Genomic DNA, 16,301 nt, shown 5'->3' with positions numbered 1-16,301 from the left:
AGTCCAACTGAAAACAAATGCAATAATTGCAATCCTCCAACCATGGTGTCTGGCTACATTTTTCAGCTGCTGGTTCTCCTACCTGTCAGCTGACTGGCTAGTCAACCTGACCAGCTGTCAGGCATGAAACAATTGCTGTTAAATTCAGCAGGAGTTCCCCATTCCTGAGATTTCTAATTCAGAACCTCTTCCACCCAACCTTTGGCTCCCACATCAAACAGCTCTTTAAATATTTGTACCTGCATGTCTGTAGATTATTGGAGCAAAACATCACTTGCAGATCAATTTCTGAGATTTTTATTCATCATTGTTTTCACCACCGTCATAATGCCATGCCAAACAAAAACACACTGGAAATAATTCATTTCAAAACTCACACTTTTAGAAAGAAAATTTAGAGCCCAAACATTAGAAAAACACAACAGCAGGGCTAACCAGTTCTGATGTTCTGCTCAAGCAACTTGGAACCAGAAATAACAAGTGTTTTTACCATTTAAGCATTGCACACAGATTTGATTTTTATACCTATATATAAATTATCTATATGCCATACATAGAACCTGGTTACATACTATACACATTGGTGCAGTCATCTCTGTATCAGTGAGAGAAATGGTTCATTGATCACTCTGTAGCAATTCTTTGAAGTCTTGCTAGATATCTTTTGACTCAGCTTCACAGAAACAGAGTGTCAGCTGTCATACACCAATAGAAGCATTGATATCATGGTAGCAGCATTTCACAGCATCCTTCTCCAACTAAGCACACATTTTAATTTGCACCTTCTACAGTTGGTGCTAAGAAGGATGAAGAAAAAGAAAGTAAAAGTGGCAGTGAAAGGCAGTGAAATCCAAATTATTGACTTACTAAAATTGTATTTTGCCATGTAATTTGGATTAAAATGTCAAATTAATTTGAAACTCACAGCACAATTCTAATGTGTATTTTGCATTGTTCCAAGGCATCAATCAGAAAGATCCAATATGACTGAAGTGCAAATGACAACGGCTGAGGTTTGGGTGTCAACCTTGTAATCTCACATTAATGTGTGGTGCGTTTACTTCCTCACAGCTTGACTTTGTGACTGGTACAGTGTAATGTGAACTTCAACACTGTAAAAGGTTCAAAAATAATCCATGAAGATTTTATTGTTTGGCATTGACAAAAAGCATAGTCAGTCTTCAGTGAAAAAAAGAGCATTTTCTTGTGATGCATCCCAAAATCTAGAGTCTAGAAACTTCTGTTGCCAAAATTAGTGTAATACGACTTAACGACTGGACTTTGTGGCATAAATGGCAAAATAAAACTGGCAGCAAATTCTGAATTCAGTAAAAGTACTGGCCAAAGGGAAATCTATAAGATGTCATCTATACCACAAGATCCAGACATTAAGTCGGATTGCACTAATTTTGGCAACAGCAGTTTCCAGTGATGTTTTGCTCCAATCATCTACAGACATAGAGGTCCAAATATTGACAGAACCGTTTGAGCTATTAGTGATTCTACACTTCTATTATTGAGTTTTTTTCATTCCAAACTTCCACACCCTCCTGGCTGCCAGCAATTAGAAATCTTTGAACTAACAAAACATTCATTCTCATAGTCTTATTATTCAAAATTAACATATTAGGAAAATGTATACGTCCTTGAATAAGGTATAACAGGGTCTTAGTGACATATTAACTTCACAATTATTATTAAACAGCTTTTGCTGTCACAGAAAGTGTAGTTTAGCATATTAAAAATCAAATTTCTCCAATATTATAAGAAACGTTATATTTAAGAGCAAATACATCTTTAATCATGTATGATGTTTTAGCTTCTGTCTTAACTGTAAGTGGAATTGAATAACTGATTGTGATATACAGAATTTGTTAAATCCTTTCTCAATCTTCTCTACCCCTGTAACTGCCCGACTCCATACTCCAGTTCCTGTACATATGAGAAAACACACAAACACCGTATGAGCATATAAAGTAGGAGCAGGACAAGGCTCTGTAAGATCACAGCTGATTTGTTTCCATTTCAAACTCTACATTCTCATCTACTCCCAACAATCTTTAATTACCCTTGCCAACAGGAACCTATCTGGTTCTATCTTTGTGACCTATCTATTTAATTCCAAAGAAGATTAATTGGACTCAGAATGTTAATTCTGTCTCTCTCTCCACAGTTGATGCCAGAGCTGTTGAGTTTGTTCAGCACTTTTTGTTGTTATTCAATAATTTATTCCCCCCTCTTAATAATATTCATGATGTGGAGGTGCCTGTGTTGGAGTGTGGTGAACAAAGTTAAAAATCACACAAGACCAGGTTATCATCCAACAGGTTTATTTGAAATACAAGCTTTTGGATCACTGCTAGTTGATGAGGGAGCAGTGCTCCAAAAGCTTGTACTTCCAAATAAACCTGTTAGACTATAACCTGGTCTTGTGTGATTTTTTAACTTTAAAAATATTCATTGACGCTGCCTATATCATCTTCTGAGGCAAGGGGTTCAAAAGGCACACAACCCTCAGAGAGAAATTTTCTCCCCATATCAGTCTTGAAGATGTGACCCTCAGTTATAAAACAGAGCCACCTAGTTCTGGACTCACCCACATGAGCAAACATTCATCCCACATCCACCTTGTCACGGTCATTCAGTGTCTTATACACTTCAATCAAGTCACTCCTCAGCCTTCTAAATGCTAGTTGATCCAAGCCCAGTTTGTCCAACCTTATAAGTGAACAGACTTATTTCAGGTATTAATCTAGTACACTTCTAACTGCCTCCAATGTACCAACATTATTTCTTAAGTAAGGAGAATGCACACAGTATTCATGATGTGGTTCTCACCAATCCCCTATAGGACTGAAGGTAACATCTTTACTTGCACATTTAATTCCTCTCATCGTAAAATAAAGCATCCCATTAGCCTTTTTGATTAGATGCTATATCTGCATACTAAATAGATTTTTTGTGACATGCAATGGAACATCCAAATCCCTTTGCAGCTCAGTAGTCTGCAGTCACTCTCTGTTTAACTAATATCCTACATTTTATTCTTCCCACCAAAGTGAGCAATTTCACATTTTCTCACATGATATTCCCATCTGCAAAGTTTGGCCCACTCACTCAACCCATCCAGATCTGTCTGCAATCCCCTTATGCCTTCAGCCTTATGCCTTGATTTTCCTAGTTTATATGTAAACTAAAGTCACCCATGTTTATGTTGTCCCTTTATCAAAGCACTAGTATTTGTTATTTGTATACTTTGTCCAACATTGTAATTTCTGTTAAGTGTTTAGACGATTGTATTAGATCAATCCCACTAGCAACTTCTTTCCCAACCTATTCCACATCTCCAACCAAACTTATTCTATATAATAATCTACTGAATCAAGGTAATATCTAATTATTGCACAAATGCAAGTTATTATTATCTCACTTGCTATTTTTCTTGGAAGTCACATATGGGACACTCGTGTCAAGCATCATGAAAACAACTGTATGAACAACAAATAACTGAAAGCAGAGTTGTAGAACATTTAAAACCAAGGGGGTGTACTGATGCAGTTTATTGCTGGCAACAAGACTTTGCTTGTTCTATGGACTAGTGCCTAATATCAATGACTTCAACATTTTTGCTTGCCAATAACTGTGTGATTGGTTCTGAGGTAACTGAAGCTTGAAGCTAGAAACAACTTACAGAGATATGGAGATGTTCAGTTCTTCCCCAGCTCAGGCATGGTCTTAAAAACAGAATGTTTTGGAGAAACTCAGCAGATCTTACAGCATCTGTGCAGGGAAAGCAAAGTTAAAATTTTGGGTCCACTAAACCTTCTTCAGAACTGTTTTATTTTCTGATTTTCAGCATCTGGAATACTTTATTTTTGTTCAGAATTCGTCTCTCCATTCTCTGCAGTCAAAACTCCAGTGTAAACCTAAAGAAAATTGGTTTACCTTTTCTGCAACAGTTGTGATATGCTATGACTTTTAACTGATATGTCACCTACTTATTATCAGGGAGCCACTCACCTTGCATCTCTCACCAACCAGTGGATGTATCCAGAGAAAGATGACTGAAGCAATGTGCTGGCCAGCAAAAGAGCCATAAGGATAATTTCAACACCAGATCCTGGCAAGAAAGACGACTGAATTGCCTTCCAGTTTTCCTCCCTTGTCCATAACCTACTTGCCCTGTCTGATTGCCTCCATGAATGCGGTAATGAGGACCTTATAAGGAAATTCAAATTTTAATAATGATGGTCTCTTTCTGTTTATCTGTAATAAACAGTGATTTTTGCTCAGTGCAGAAACCTGTTTCCTGCTTTCTAACAATCTGAATTTGGGAAGTCAAGTAAACTATGGACTTTTTCCTCCTTCTTAAAATTATTTAAATCTTGTGCTAATTCCAGGAATAGCAGGGCTTAATTTCTCATTACCTAACATTACCTCAATTAGTAGTAACAATTTCTACTCCAATTGTTTTACAGTTTACAAAAGCACTATCCTTAGCATGGTTCAGATGTAGATTGTCCCAATGGAACAGCCCCCTCATTCCCCAATACTGGTGCTGGTGGTCCAACATCCAGAATATATGTCTTGAAAACCAGTCTGTGAATTGGCACAGATAGGGTGAATAGTCAAAGTCTTTTTCCCCAGGCTATGGGGATCCAAAACTACAGGGCAAAGGTTTAAGGTGAGAGGGGAGAGATTTAAATTGAACCTGAGGGACAACTTTTTCATGCAAAGGGTGGTGCATGTATGGAACAAGCTGGCAGAGGAAGCAGAGGAGGTGGGTACAATTATATAATTTAAAATGCATCTGGCTAGGTACATTAATAGAAATGGTTTAGAGGGATAAATGCTGACAAATGGGACTATATCAGTTTAGGATATCTGGTCAATATGGATGAGTTGGAATGAAGGGTCTGTTTCTATGCTGTTTAACTATATGACTCAGGTAATAATCCAGAGATTAGAAACTTCGAGTCTAAGTTTTTACTTTCGTTCTTAGCTCCTTACACTCCTAATACCACCTATGCCTCTGATACTTACATGGACTGATACCATTGAATCCTTATCTTCTCACTGCAAGGTCCTGTCCAGGCATGAGCAGATGTAACAACCTCTGGCATTTGACAGGCCACACGGTCATCTGAGCTCTAGCTCTTTGTTCTGGAAATCCCTCTGACTATATTCCTCCCTACTACTACTACATTCCTTTTTGCACTCCTCACTTGCATAACTCCCTATACCATGGTGCCATTGTTACTTATCAAACCTGCAGCATCCTGTTCTCATCCAAAAAGAATGTGAGAACCTCAAATCTATTGGACAATTGTAGAGGCTGATATTCCTATCAGCTTGCTCTCTGGATCCCCTTATCTGTCTCACTCACATTTATACCCTGTTGTCTCTGACCACTGACTAAATCAGAAAACCTTATCCGAACAAAGAATCCTGTTATCTTTTAACACTCCCTGATGCATTGCAGTGAAATTAGTTCAGCCTCCTCCTCATAAACTCTGAGCCAAAGCTACTTGAACTTTAGCTATCACAGATATGCTTTCCACAGAACCTAACAGTATTTAGGAGCACTCAGGTACTGCAGGTTTGAACATCCACCATTATTTACTGACATTATTCACACATTTATGTCATTTTATGTATATTTCATTATTTTTAGAATGAATTTATTTGCTATATTAAAATTTAAGAGTGGTACAGATCTTAATCACTTATCAAATGTTCAGTAAAAACTAGTTCCTTTCGAGAGTACAGGAAGAACTGATTACAATCAACTCAAATGAATCTATCTATGGATCTGGCTGTCTGTTAAGAAGTCATTTTCTCACTTGCTTCCCTTAGTGATACTGACCGCCTGTTAAGGTATCGTCATCACATCAACTCCTCTCAGTGATACTGATTGCCTGACTCGAGATCCTCACCTTACCTGCTCCTCTCGGTGATACTGACTGCCTGACCCAAGGCCATCCCTTCACCCGTTACTCAATGGTTTTGCCCAATGGTTTTGAGCAAAATATATCAGCACAGGCACGGAGGGCTGAAGGGCCTGCTCCATCTTGTTATTTGCTCTTTGTGTAAGTCAGTTTTCAGCCTTCCCTTTTGACTCATCTAACCTTCAGTCATCTGGAGCCTGAGCTCTACAGTTGCATTTTTTAATCTTCTCAATTTTCTTCTTCCACCTCCTCCATTATGATCTTCCTTGACAGCTAACCTCTTTGACCAGTTTCTTGGTAAATTCCCCTGGTTTGACTCCACCATTTTATGTGCTCATTCCTATGCAGAGCACCTCTCCTATTGTAAAATAAGCATTGTTTTCATCAAGTTCAAAATTCTTCTTCATCCTTGCTTATTTGAATCTTCAATTTTCTCCATCATGAAAAATTTCTTGGTCCTATATCGTCCTCTCCATCTTACCCATTACTATGATCTCCATTTTGGACATGGCTGTCTGACAACACATCGTCATCATCTTCTTTTCTAACATACCTTTCTCTCCACTTTTGGCCAATTTTTTTTGTTTATTTTCTTCTTTAAAAAGTTCCCTTAAAACCTCCCTTTGGTTCTTTCTTGCAAACTAGCCTGGCCACAATCCTACCACTTATAATGTTACTTACGTACATCTCAGACTTATTACTCTCCATGGTCCTGAAATACAGATATCCATTTTAATTATGCTCTCTCCAAAAATAATATTGCACTGTTAAATTCACTGTATGATTCTTAGCCCATCTGTCTTGCCTTCATTATCCCAAAGGTTACTACCCACCCTTTAATGGCATACTGATGTGAACACTTGTTCAAACATAATAAATGGAAAATTCGTACATGCTCTTTACTTTCCATCAACACCCCCATGTCTTCAGTCTTAATTCTATTAACATTTTCAGGAAGTACTCCAAGTAGACTTAAGAACTAGTGAGTCATTACACTCTGTTTACCTCAAACTCAATCTCTTCATGCAGATCATTCCCATTGCTTTTTTGTATAACCTTTGGTTATTGGCTATTTTTGTCCTTCATTTTCTCAATGTACATCTCACCTTCCTCTTTGTCCTGTTCATCAAGTTACCATCCTGAAGATCAGACGTTGTGCTCAGAGGGGAGTTGAACTATAGTAATATGAAATGAGATTGACAGGGGCCAGTTGGGCTTAGTGGTCCATTATATGCAGTAACATTTATGAGTCATGCTAGCTAAGTATAAATCATTGTTTTATGAAACAAAGAATGTTTCATGTTGTCTTTTTAGTCTGGAACTCTGACACCATACTGTCAGTAGTGCAGTAAACCTATGAGGCACAATGTGATGATCATAACATTATTTGAATGTGAGTATGAATCTGTATCCAGTGAGCTGACTGTAGTGCACCATGGTCACATTATCTGCCCATAACCCTAACAACATGATGAGGTTGAAATAGCATCAGTTGTAGTTATTAACCTGAGATACCTTGGTTTTAATTGTGCAGATTAATTCAGATACATGCAACCAGTTTTGCTTTTTAACACCTCCAGGCCAACTTTTAATCAAGTCATTAACTTTCTGCAATTAGAAACAAAACCTCCTGCAAGAAGGGAAAGGTATGTTTCTGACAATTTAATTTTGTAGCATTGTTTATATTCTCCTATTGGGGCCAATTTCCTTCTCTCTTCTTCCTTCTTTCCCTTTTAGATTGCAACCTCACTGTTGAGGTGTTGTTGTAAACCTGACAGATACCTTAATTCAAACCACCACCCTGCAGGCAAAGGCAAAATACTGCAGACATTGGAAATTTGGAATAGAACAGAAAATGCAAGGAGTACTCAGCAGGTGAGGCAGGATCTGTAAAAAGGAAAAAAAAAATCAGTTAATGCCTGACCTGCTTAGTATTTCCAGCAGTTTCTATTTTTCTTTCAGCTTTCATTGATGTTTGACCCTAAACAGTGAATCCATCAAACATTTAAGAGGACACATCAAAGTGCAGTCCAATCTCTACCCAATATATCCCTACATGGGTTCTTTCAGTAGGAACAGCTGACTACAACCAGGAATGGGAAAAACTACTCCTTCTTAGATAGAGAGTGCTTGGCAATGCAACTTTTTTTTTAACAGCATACATCCACTGAAAAGGGAAATCTGAAATAGAATCTAAACCCTTTCCATATCAAATAGCAGAGCTATTCATAGTCTTGTGCATGGGGATCTGTTTATTTTCCAAATAGATATTGATAGCTGGAATAATTTTATCACATGTCTATTCTCTTACATCCTCACCCAAGCCCACCCACCTATTTATTTCCTGTACACAAATAAGCATATCCATTTATGCTGAATTAAGTTAAAGTATTGCCCTACCTACACAGTTGTAGATTCATGACTTGAATTCCTGACTTGGTTTAATCATTTCCTAATTGTTATTTCACAGACTTTAAAATTCTCTCTACTTTAGTTGCAACTTAAATGCCATGAATTAAGAAGAGCTATGTTAAAAATGAATGTATAGAATGAATATGATATTGGATGAATTGATGAAAGCATAGTTAGATAATAACATATAGTTTAAATGACTGCTGGCTTTTTCTGACTTCAGAACAGCCTCAGAATACAATATATTAAATAACTATGCATCTGTAGCAATTTTAAAAAATGTTAAATCTGACTGCAATTGATATACTCAGGAATACAATATTGCCACAAACTTGATAAACCTGAAGGCATGCCCAGAATGAAGACTGGAGGAGGTTCCACATTGTTTGGCTTTAGTAGGTTCAAGTGCCTGATGAAAGATCGACTCTCAATTTCTTTTGACACATTTTCAACGTTGTACACAGTTTTTCACAGAAGCAAGCAAGGCAGTATAACTGCAGTCTATGAGTGACCAGCAATCATCCAAACAAATGAAAAACTAAAAATGTTTCAGCTAAGAAATGGCACCAACCCCATGACTAATGAGCCTGCAGTCAGTACTTGCTTTAAAATCATAGTATTCGAAAGAGGCCCCTTGGCCCATTGTGTCTGCACTGACTTTTGTGATATCCTCTGGATAATAGAGAACCTTTTGATGTGCCATTATTTTCTTATGCATATCTTAAGCAGAAGGCAAGACAGTCTGAGTTATGGTGTCAATCGATAACTTAACTCCATGCATCTCTGCCCTGCACATGTAGGGTGCCTAGCACTGCTGCCTCACAGCACCAGCGTCCTCGGTTCGATTCCAGCCTTGGGCGACTGTGTGGAGTTCGCAGGTTCTCCCTGTGGGTTTGCTCCGGTTTCCTCCCACGTTCTAAAGATGTGCAGGTCAGGTGAATTAGCCATGCTAAATTGCCCAAAGTGTTAGGTGCAGAGGCGGGGTGGGTTACTCTTCGGGGGTCGGTGTGCACTTGTTGGCCCGAAGGGCCTGTTGCTACACTGTAGGGAAGCTAATCATAAACACACATACGACATTTATATTAAGGCAGTATGTATCAAGGATATCTTTTTCCATTCTGAAAGTGAATGAATAGAGCTCTCCGGGCCTCATTTAATGAAACTTACTGAGGATTGTTCAAATCAAGTTAGAAGTAATTTCGTAATATTTGTTCAGCCTTTTTAGCGACGAGAAGCACTTTCCCTGCCGATTAAAGTTAGAACATTATCGCGTCGTGTTAAAAATGGCTTTTTGCCAATAGTAACAATGTTTGTAACAAAGATCATATATAACAGCATAAGTATGTTTTGGGATCAGCCAGTATGCACAGCACCTGACTTAAAGCCTACACACAGCGATGTTGCTAACTCGCTTCCGTGTGCCCAAAGCACCTTTGAGACAGAAGCATCAACTATTCTAATGAGTGGCTGTCAAAGTCCAATTCTATTCCCAAACACTGATCTGGTTCCAGATCCAGAGACCAAGAGCATTGAGGTTATGTTGCATAACCTACACGTAAAGGTAACAATAAAGCTAAACTTGCAGCAAATGGGTGGGATTTGCTCAATAAAAACTTACCGACTCTGGATACGTTATTTTTGGCATTCTAGGCTTCAGACTTGAGTAAACTAGGTTGTAAAGTACTTTGCATCTATGTCGAGTGTCACTTGGTCTATTCACGTTGCAGTAGTGCGTGTCCTAAATTCACATTATCATATTAAAAATAGAATGACCACTCTGCAGTACGATGGGAATAGTTCTCGGGGCATTACCTAAGGAAGCCCCATCAGTCAGTTGTTAAAAATGAATACATACTCTCTACCAATTCTTCTGCAAATGCACTTTCTCAATCCCCCCTCCCCCCACACCCGTCTTTTCTCAATAATAGTAAAGGGGAATTGTTTACTTACAAGAGTGGGCTGTTGTCAAGAAGATCCAGAGGCTGATGAAGGAGAGGGAAAAGGAGACGCGTTTGCTACCGGCGTCCGAGTCCATTTTTTTTGGTGTGGAAGCAATTAGATCTTTCGGAGGGCCGAGCTCAAAACTGGTGCTCTCTCACTGCACTTTTCACCACGTCAATGCACATTCTGCTGTGACTCTGTCTCGCTCTCTCCTTTCCCTATTGCCTGCTCCTCCTTCCCTCCGCTTTTAAACCCAGCCGTTCCCGCACTCTCGCCGCCGCACAACACGTTTTCCTGCGTCCGGCTATTTTTGCACTGGGAAATCCAGACGTAAGAACGGAGGAGTCGAGATGTGTGTGTGAGAGAGGGAGAGGGACTACTGGGAGAGGGAAGGAGCCGCGCTACGAATTGGTGGACCGAGCTCACAGGGAGGTGCTGCACAGCGGCTCGTTCCTTCTCGCCAGTTCACAAAGATTGACTGCAATTTATATAATATGTCTGGTAGCATTTATTCACTTTCAACCCCGTATCACAATCATGTGTGGAAGGGGTGGCACTACATAAACGCTGTTTTCTGCCCACATTCTAACCCACTTTCCTTCACCCAGCGCCGAGGAACCCGAGGAAAGTCCAAACGTGATTTACACTTGTCTGTCTGTCTATTTCCGCAACTGCACCGCGCTCTTGCTAATAAATGTGACTGTTAGTTCGATCAATATAGAAGGTTGTTACTGTTGTTGCTCCTTTCGGAGGTGTTTTGAGTGTGGAGAGGGGATGTTGGGGACATGCCAACCCTCGTTGCAACTGTTCCTTTTAACAACATTTCACAATGCGATGCTTTCTTTTTTTAAAAAAAACTTTATTTCGAAAAACAGAAGTTCCATTCCGCAGCATTTCAATGATTGCAAACGTTTCGTCTGAACATACCATCATACTTCTCAGCACCAACCTGGAAAATAATAGCAGTGAGAGTGACAATCTCGCTACAATATGTATCGCAAAAGTCAATCTCCGTCGCCTCAGCAAAGTGTTTTGATTTTTTTTGTGTTGTTGTTGTGTCTCTGTGTGTAGTCGGTTCGGTTTTGGTTATTCAGCGTTTTTGTTGTTTCCCCTCACATCAGCCCCCCCCCCCCCCAAGAAAACATAATTGTCCATCCAGGTCATAATAGACATCAACGAGACTGACTAAGACACAGCAAGCTGGTTACACTGGATCCGTCCGGTCTACTCCTCTGAATCAGCGCAAGTGTTAAAACCTCCCTGCTCACCATCCCCTCCCGACTACTTCCCCCTACCCCTAAACACACACACACACGAACACACACACTCTCACATACGAACACAAACACGATCACACACACTCACACATACTCACACACACACACTCACTCACACACACGAACACACACACACGAACACACACTCACACTCACTCACACACACGAACACACACTCACGAACACACACGAACACACACTCACTCTCACACACAAACACTCACACACGAACACACTCACACTCACTCACACACACAAACACACACACTCACACTCACACACGAACACACACACACGAACACACACTCACACGAACACACACTCACACTCACACACAAACACACACACGAACACACACACACGAACACACGCCTCTTGTCAGTCCCTCTGTAAAAATAAGCATCCTCTAGTTGTTTAAATGCACTTGCAGTCAGTCCCTTTTCTCTCCGACTAGATTGTTGGTTGTTGATGTCTTTGCTGTCTATTTTTCACAGAAAGCTGGAGAGCCTTAATCACTGAAGGTGTACATTCACTTTTTTAAAAAAATTAAGACATCATGGAGTAGAAACATTTGAAAAGAAACAGGAACAGGCTAGTTGGCCCTTCAAGCCTCATCTGCCATTCAATAATATCACAGCTGATTATCCTTCTCAGCATTCTGTTCTCATTTTCATGCCATACCCTTTGATCCCTTTAACCCTAAAAACTATACCTACATCCTTCTTGAAGACATTCAGTGTTTTGGCCTCAACTGGGTGTTGGGTGAAAGCATGATTATGGCATTGAGATAGAGGATCAGCCATGATCATAGAGTTAGAGAGCTATGTAGCATGAAAACAGACCTTTCAGTCCAACATGCCCGAAACTGATCTAGTCCTGTTTACAGTCATAGAGCTGAATACCATGGAAACAAACCCTTCAGTCCAACTTGTCCCTATGACCTGATATCCTAAACTAATCTAGTCCCATTTGTCAGCATCTGGCCCATATCCCTCTAAACCCTTCCTGTTCATGTCCCCACCCAGATCCCTTTTAAATGTTGTAATTGTACATGCGCCTCAAACACTTCCTCTGGCAGTTGGTTCCATACACACACCACCCTCTGCTTGGAAAAAGTTGCCACTTAGGTCCCTTTTAAATCTTTCCCCTCTCACCTTAAACCTACGCTGTCAAGTTTTGGAGTCCTTTATCTCAAGGGAGAAAAAAAACTTGGCTATTCATTTTATCCATACCCCTCATGATTTTATAAGCCTCTATAAGGTCACTACTCAGCCTCCGATGATCCAAGGAAAAAGCCCCAGCATGTTCAGCCTCTCTCTCTCGAGCTCAAACCCTCCCATCCCAATGCATCTTTGTAAGTCTTTTCTGTACCCTTTCAAGTGTAAGATTATCTTTCCTATTAGCAAGGATGCAGAATTGAACACGGTATTCCCAAAGTGACCGTACCAATATCCTGTACAGCTATATTATGTCCTAATTCTTACACTTGATGCACTGACCAATGAAGGTGAGCATTCAAAATGTATTCAAAACACCTTGTCTACCTATGACTCACTTTCAAGGAACAATGCACCCGCACCCTATGGTCTCTTTGTTCAGCAACACTTGCCAGCACCATACCATGAAGTGTAATCAGACCTACTCTTGTTTGCCCTACTAAAATTCAACACCATCTGTGACTCATCATTGCATCGGCCCATCTGAACAAGATCATGTTGTGCACTAAGATGACCTTCTTTACTGTCCATCACTCGACCAATTTTGGTGTCATCTGCAATCTTACTAGCCATTCCTCTTTTAAATCATTTATATAAATGATGAAAAACAGTGGATCTAGCATTAACATTTGAGACACACCTCTGGTCACAGGCCTCCAGTCCAAAAAAAACCTCTCACCACCATCCTCTGTCTCCTACCTTCAAGCTAATTTTGTGTCTAATTGCCTAGCTCCCCTGTGACTCCATGTGACCTAAATATGCTGACCTGTCTACCATGCAGAACCTTGTCAAATACCCTGCTGAAGTCCATATAGACAACATCTATTGCTCTGCCTCCATCAATCTTCTTCATCACTTCTTCAAAAAACTCAATCAAGTTAGTAAGAAATAATTTCCAAAGCACAAAGCCATGTTGACTATCTCTAATCAGTCCTTGTCTTTCCAAATGCATGTAAATTCTGTCCCTTAGAATTCCCTCCAGCAACTTGCCCACCACTGATGTCAGGGTCACCGGTCTATAATTCCTTGGCTTTTCCTTACCACTTTTTAAAAATAATTGCAACAAGTTAGCCACACTTCTGTCTTCTGGCACATCACCTGTGTCTGTTGATGATCCAAATATCTCAGCAAGGGTCACAACAATTTCTTTACTAGCTTCCCACAAAGTTCTGGTCAGGTCCCAGGGATTTATCTGTATTTATGCATTTTAAGACCTCCAACACTCCTCTTTTTTAAAATGGACACTTTAGCTTCCATGTCCTTTTCCACAGTTAATAGTGACATAAAATATTTGTTTCTTATTTCACACAGCTTCCATGTTTCCACTATGGTGATAATATAGCTTTAAGAGGTGTATTTGGTTTTTATTTTTATGAAGAATGGTTGAGACAGAGGTACTCAGCAGCCTGCTTCAAAACTCATACAGTAAATAACTTTTAAAGCCTTAGGGTTATTTTTAAAATTCCAAACAGTAGAAGCAGTCTGAACGAGTGGGGTCAAGCTCCCACAGAGCAAGGAATTTCAGTTTTAGTTTTTCAGGAGCAGTTGTTGGGGTCTTGAAATTGGGTTTCCTGATACTTGCTGTTTCAGAATTCTCTGTTGATGCGTTTTTTTTTTCCCCTGCTGGACTGGAGAATTGCATGTGAAACAATCTATTTTACTGAGCTTGCCTTTGCCAAGGGTGTGTTTGTAGGATGTTATTACATTGGAACAGTCACTGTTCAGTATTTAAATAATCCACTATTCTGATAAATTTTCCAATAGAGTTAATTTGTTCCAATTTCTTCTTTCTTTTATTGCATTTTAACTATTCATAAAGTGTGTTTTGCTTCAAGGCTGGTAGTTTGACCAATCAAATTGCAATCAGAGTGCGATGGCTGGGATTTGGACAAAACACGTAAACCACGCTCAGTGTTCTGAAAAAAAAAGTCAGAATCATCACAAATCCTCAACTCTCCATTATCTCAATATATAGTCATAGATCCATAGAGGATTTTAGCATGGAAGCCGGCCCTTTGGCCCAACTTGTCTATGCCAAACAGTTTTCACAATTAATCTAGTCCCATTTGCCTGCATTTGGTCCATATCCTTTCATCCCTTTCTCATCCATGTACCTGTCCAAATGTATCTTAAATGGCAAAATTGTACTCGCCTCCACCAGCTCATTCCAGATACTCACCAACCTCTGTGTGAAACAAATTGGCCTTCTGGACCCTTTGTATCTCGCCCCTCTCACCTTCAATCCATGACCTCGAGTTTTAGACTGTCCTACCATGGAGAATAGCTATTGGCTATCTATCTTATCTCTGCCTCTCATAGACCTCTATAAGGTCACCTCAGTCTCCAGTGCTCTGGGAGGAAAAAAGTCTTGTCTCTCCATTGATGTTGTCAGATTTATTGAGCATTTCCAGTACTTGCTGTTTTTATTTCATAAACACATGGCCACCTCATTTGTTTATATAACAAGTCACAGCAGTTTAAAACAATTTGCATCTACATAGCTTTTCGAGCTTAACTTTTATAAATAATTAATAAGTCCTAAGGGGAATTAACAAACATGCTCACAAACAGCATAAAGATGTATTAGTGATGATGACCAAGTGTTTTGTTAAAAAAACAGAGTTTTTGGAAACAACTTAAAATAACAGACTTACATTGATGTGGCATCTTACATGACCTGTAACATCTCCAGACACCTTAAGATCAATGAAGTGATGTGCATCAAATGTGCAACAAAGATTCACTGGACTAAGTGATGGCAAGATTGCCTTCTGAGGAGAGATTGAAGAGATTGAGCCTGTATTCTCTAGAGTTCAGAAACATGAGAGAATTCTTAACTGAAGCATGCAAAATGTTCACAGAAATTGATAGGGTATAGGCAGAAAGGGTGTTTCCCCTGGTTTGGATGTCGAGCCAAAGGTCGCAGTCTCAAGATTGTCGTATGTTATTTCAAGGCTGAGATGAGTTTCTGCACTCAGAGAATAGAGGATCTTAAGAGCTTTCTCCTCTAGAAGGCTCTGCAATGGCTAAATATGTTCCAGACAGAGATCAATTGGTTTCTGCATACTCAATATATCAAAGGTCCAGGGGATAATGCAGAAAATAGCATTAGGTAGAAGATCAGCATCATCTAGTTGAATGGTACAACAGATTCAATGAGCGAAATGGACTCAGCTTGCTTTAATGTCCTTTGCATCTATGGAGGAATTGCAATGGCCAGTTTGCATATAATTACAAACAACGTGATAGTGATCAGATCAGAATGTTTTTGTGACGTTGAATGGCCAGGACACTGAGATCGAATCCCTGCACTTCATTGGAATAGTGTCATGAGGCAGAAATTTCCTGTCCCTTATTTACAGATATAATATTCCCCCAGTGGCTTTCCTACCCCACATGGACACGCTTCACCATATAATTTTATATGGGGGTCGGAGGGGAGGGGAAGGTGGGAGACTGATGGTGGTCTTCCCAACTTTGCCTTAATTTTGAGGTTGGCAGGAGAA

The 16,301-nt window shown here is 39.7% G+C and overlaps 1 protein-coding gene across 2 annotated transcripts in view; it reads right to left on the bottom strand.

The window, feature by feature from the left end:
• The window catches only part of LOC140482415 (contactin-associated protein-like 5), an 878,213-nt gene extending 867,448 nt beyond the window's left edge, over positions 1 to 10,765 (bottom strand). For both annotated transcript variants that reach the window (XM_072579896.1, XM_072579897.1), the window contains exon 1: positions 10,311 to 10,765. In XM_072579896.1, the coding sequence (XP_072435997.1) occupies positions 10,311 to 10,395 (85 nt within the window). In that variant the 5' untranslated portion in view covers positions 10,396 to 10,765. The remainder of the gene's footprint in view (positions 1 to 10,310) is intronic.
• Positions 10,766 to 16,301: the final 5,536 nt, after the last annotated feature.

The sequence above is a fragment of the Chiloscyllium punctatum genome, chromosome 10, assembly GCF_047496795.1.
Source record: "Chiloscyllium punctatum isolate Juve2018m chromosome 10, sChiPun1.3, whole genome shotgun sequence".
Classification (NCBI taxonomy): domain Eukaryota; kingdom Metazoa; phylum Chordata; class Chondrichthyes; order Orectolobiformes; family Hemiscylliidae; genus Chiloscyllium; species Chiloscyllium punctatum.
This window is presented reverse-complemented; position numbering and strand designations above follow the sequence as displayed.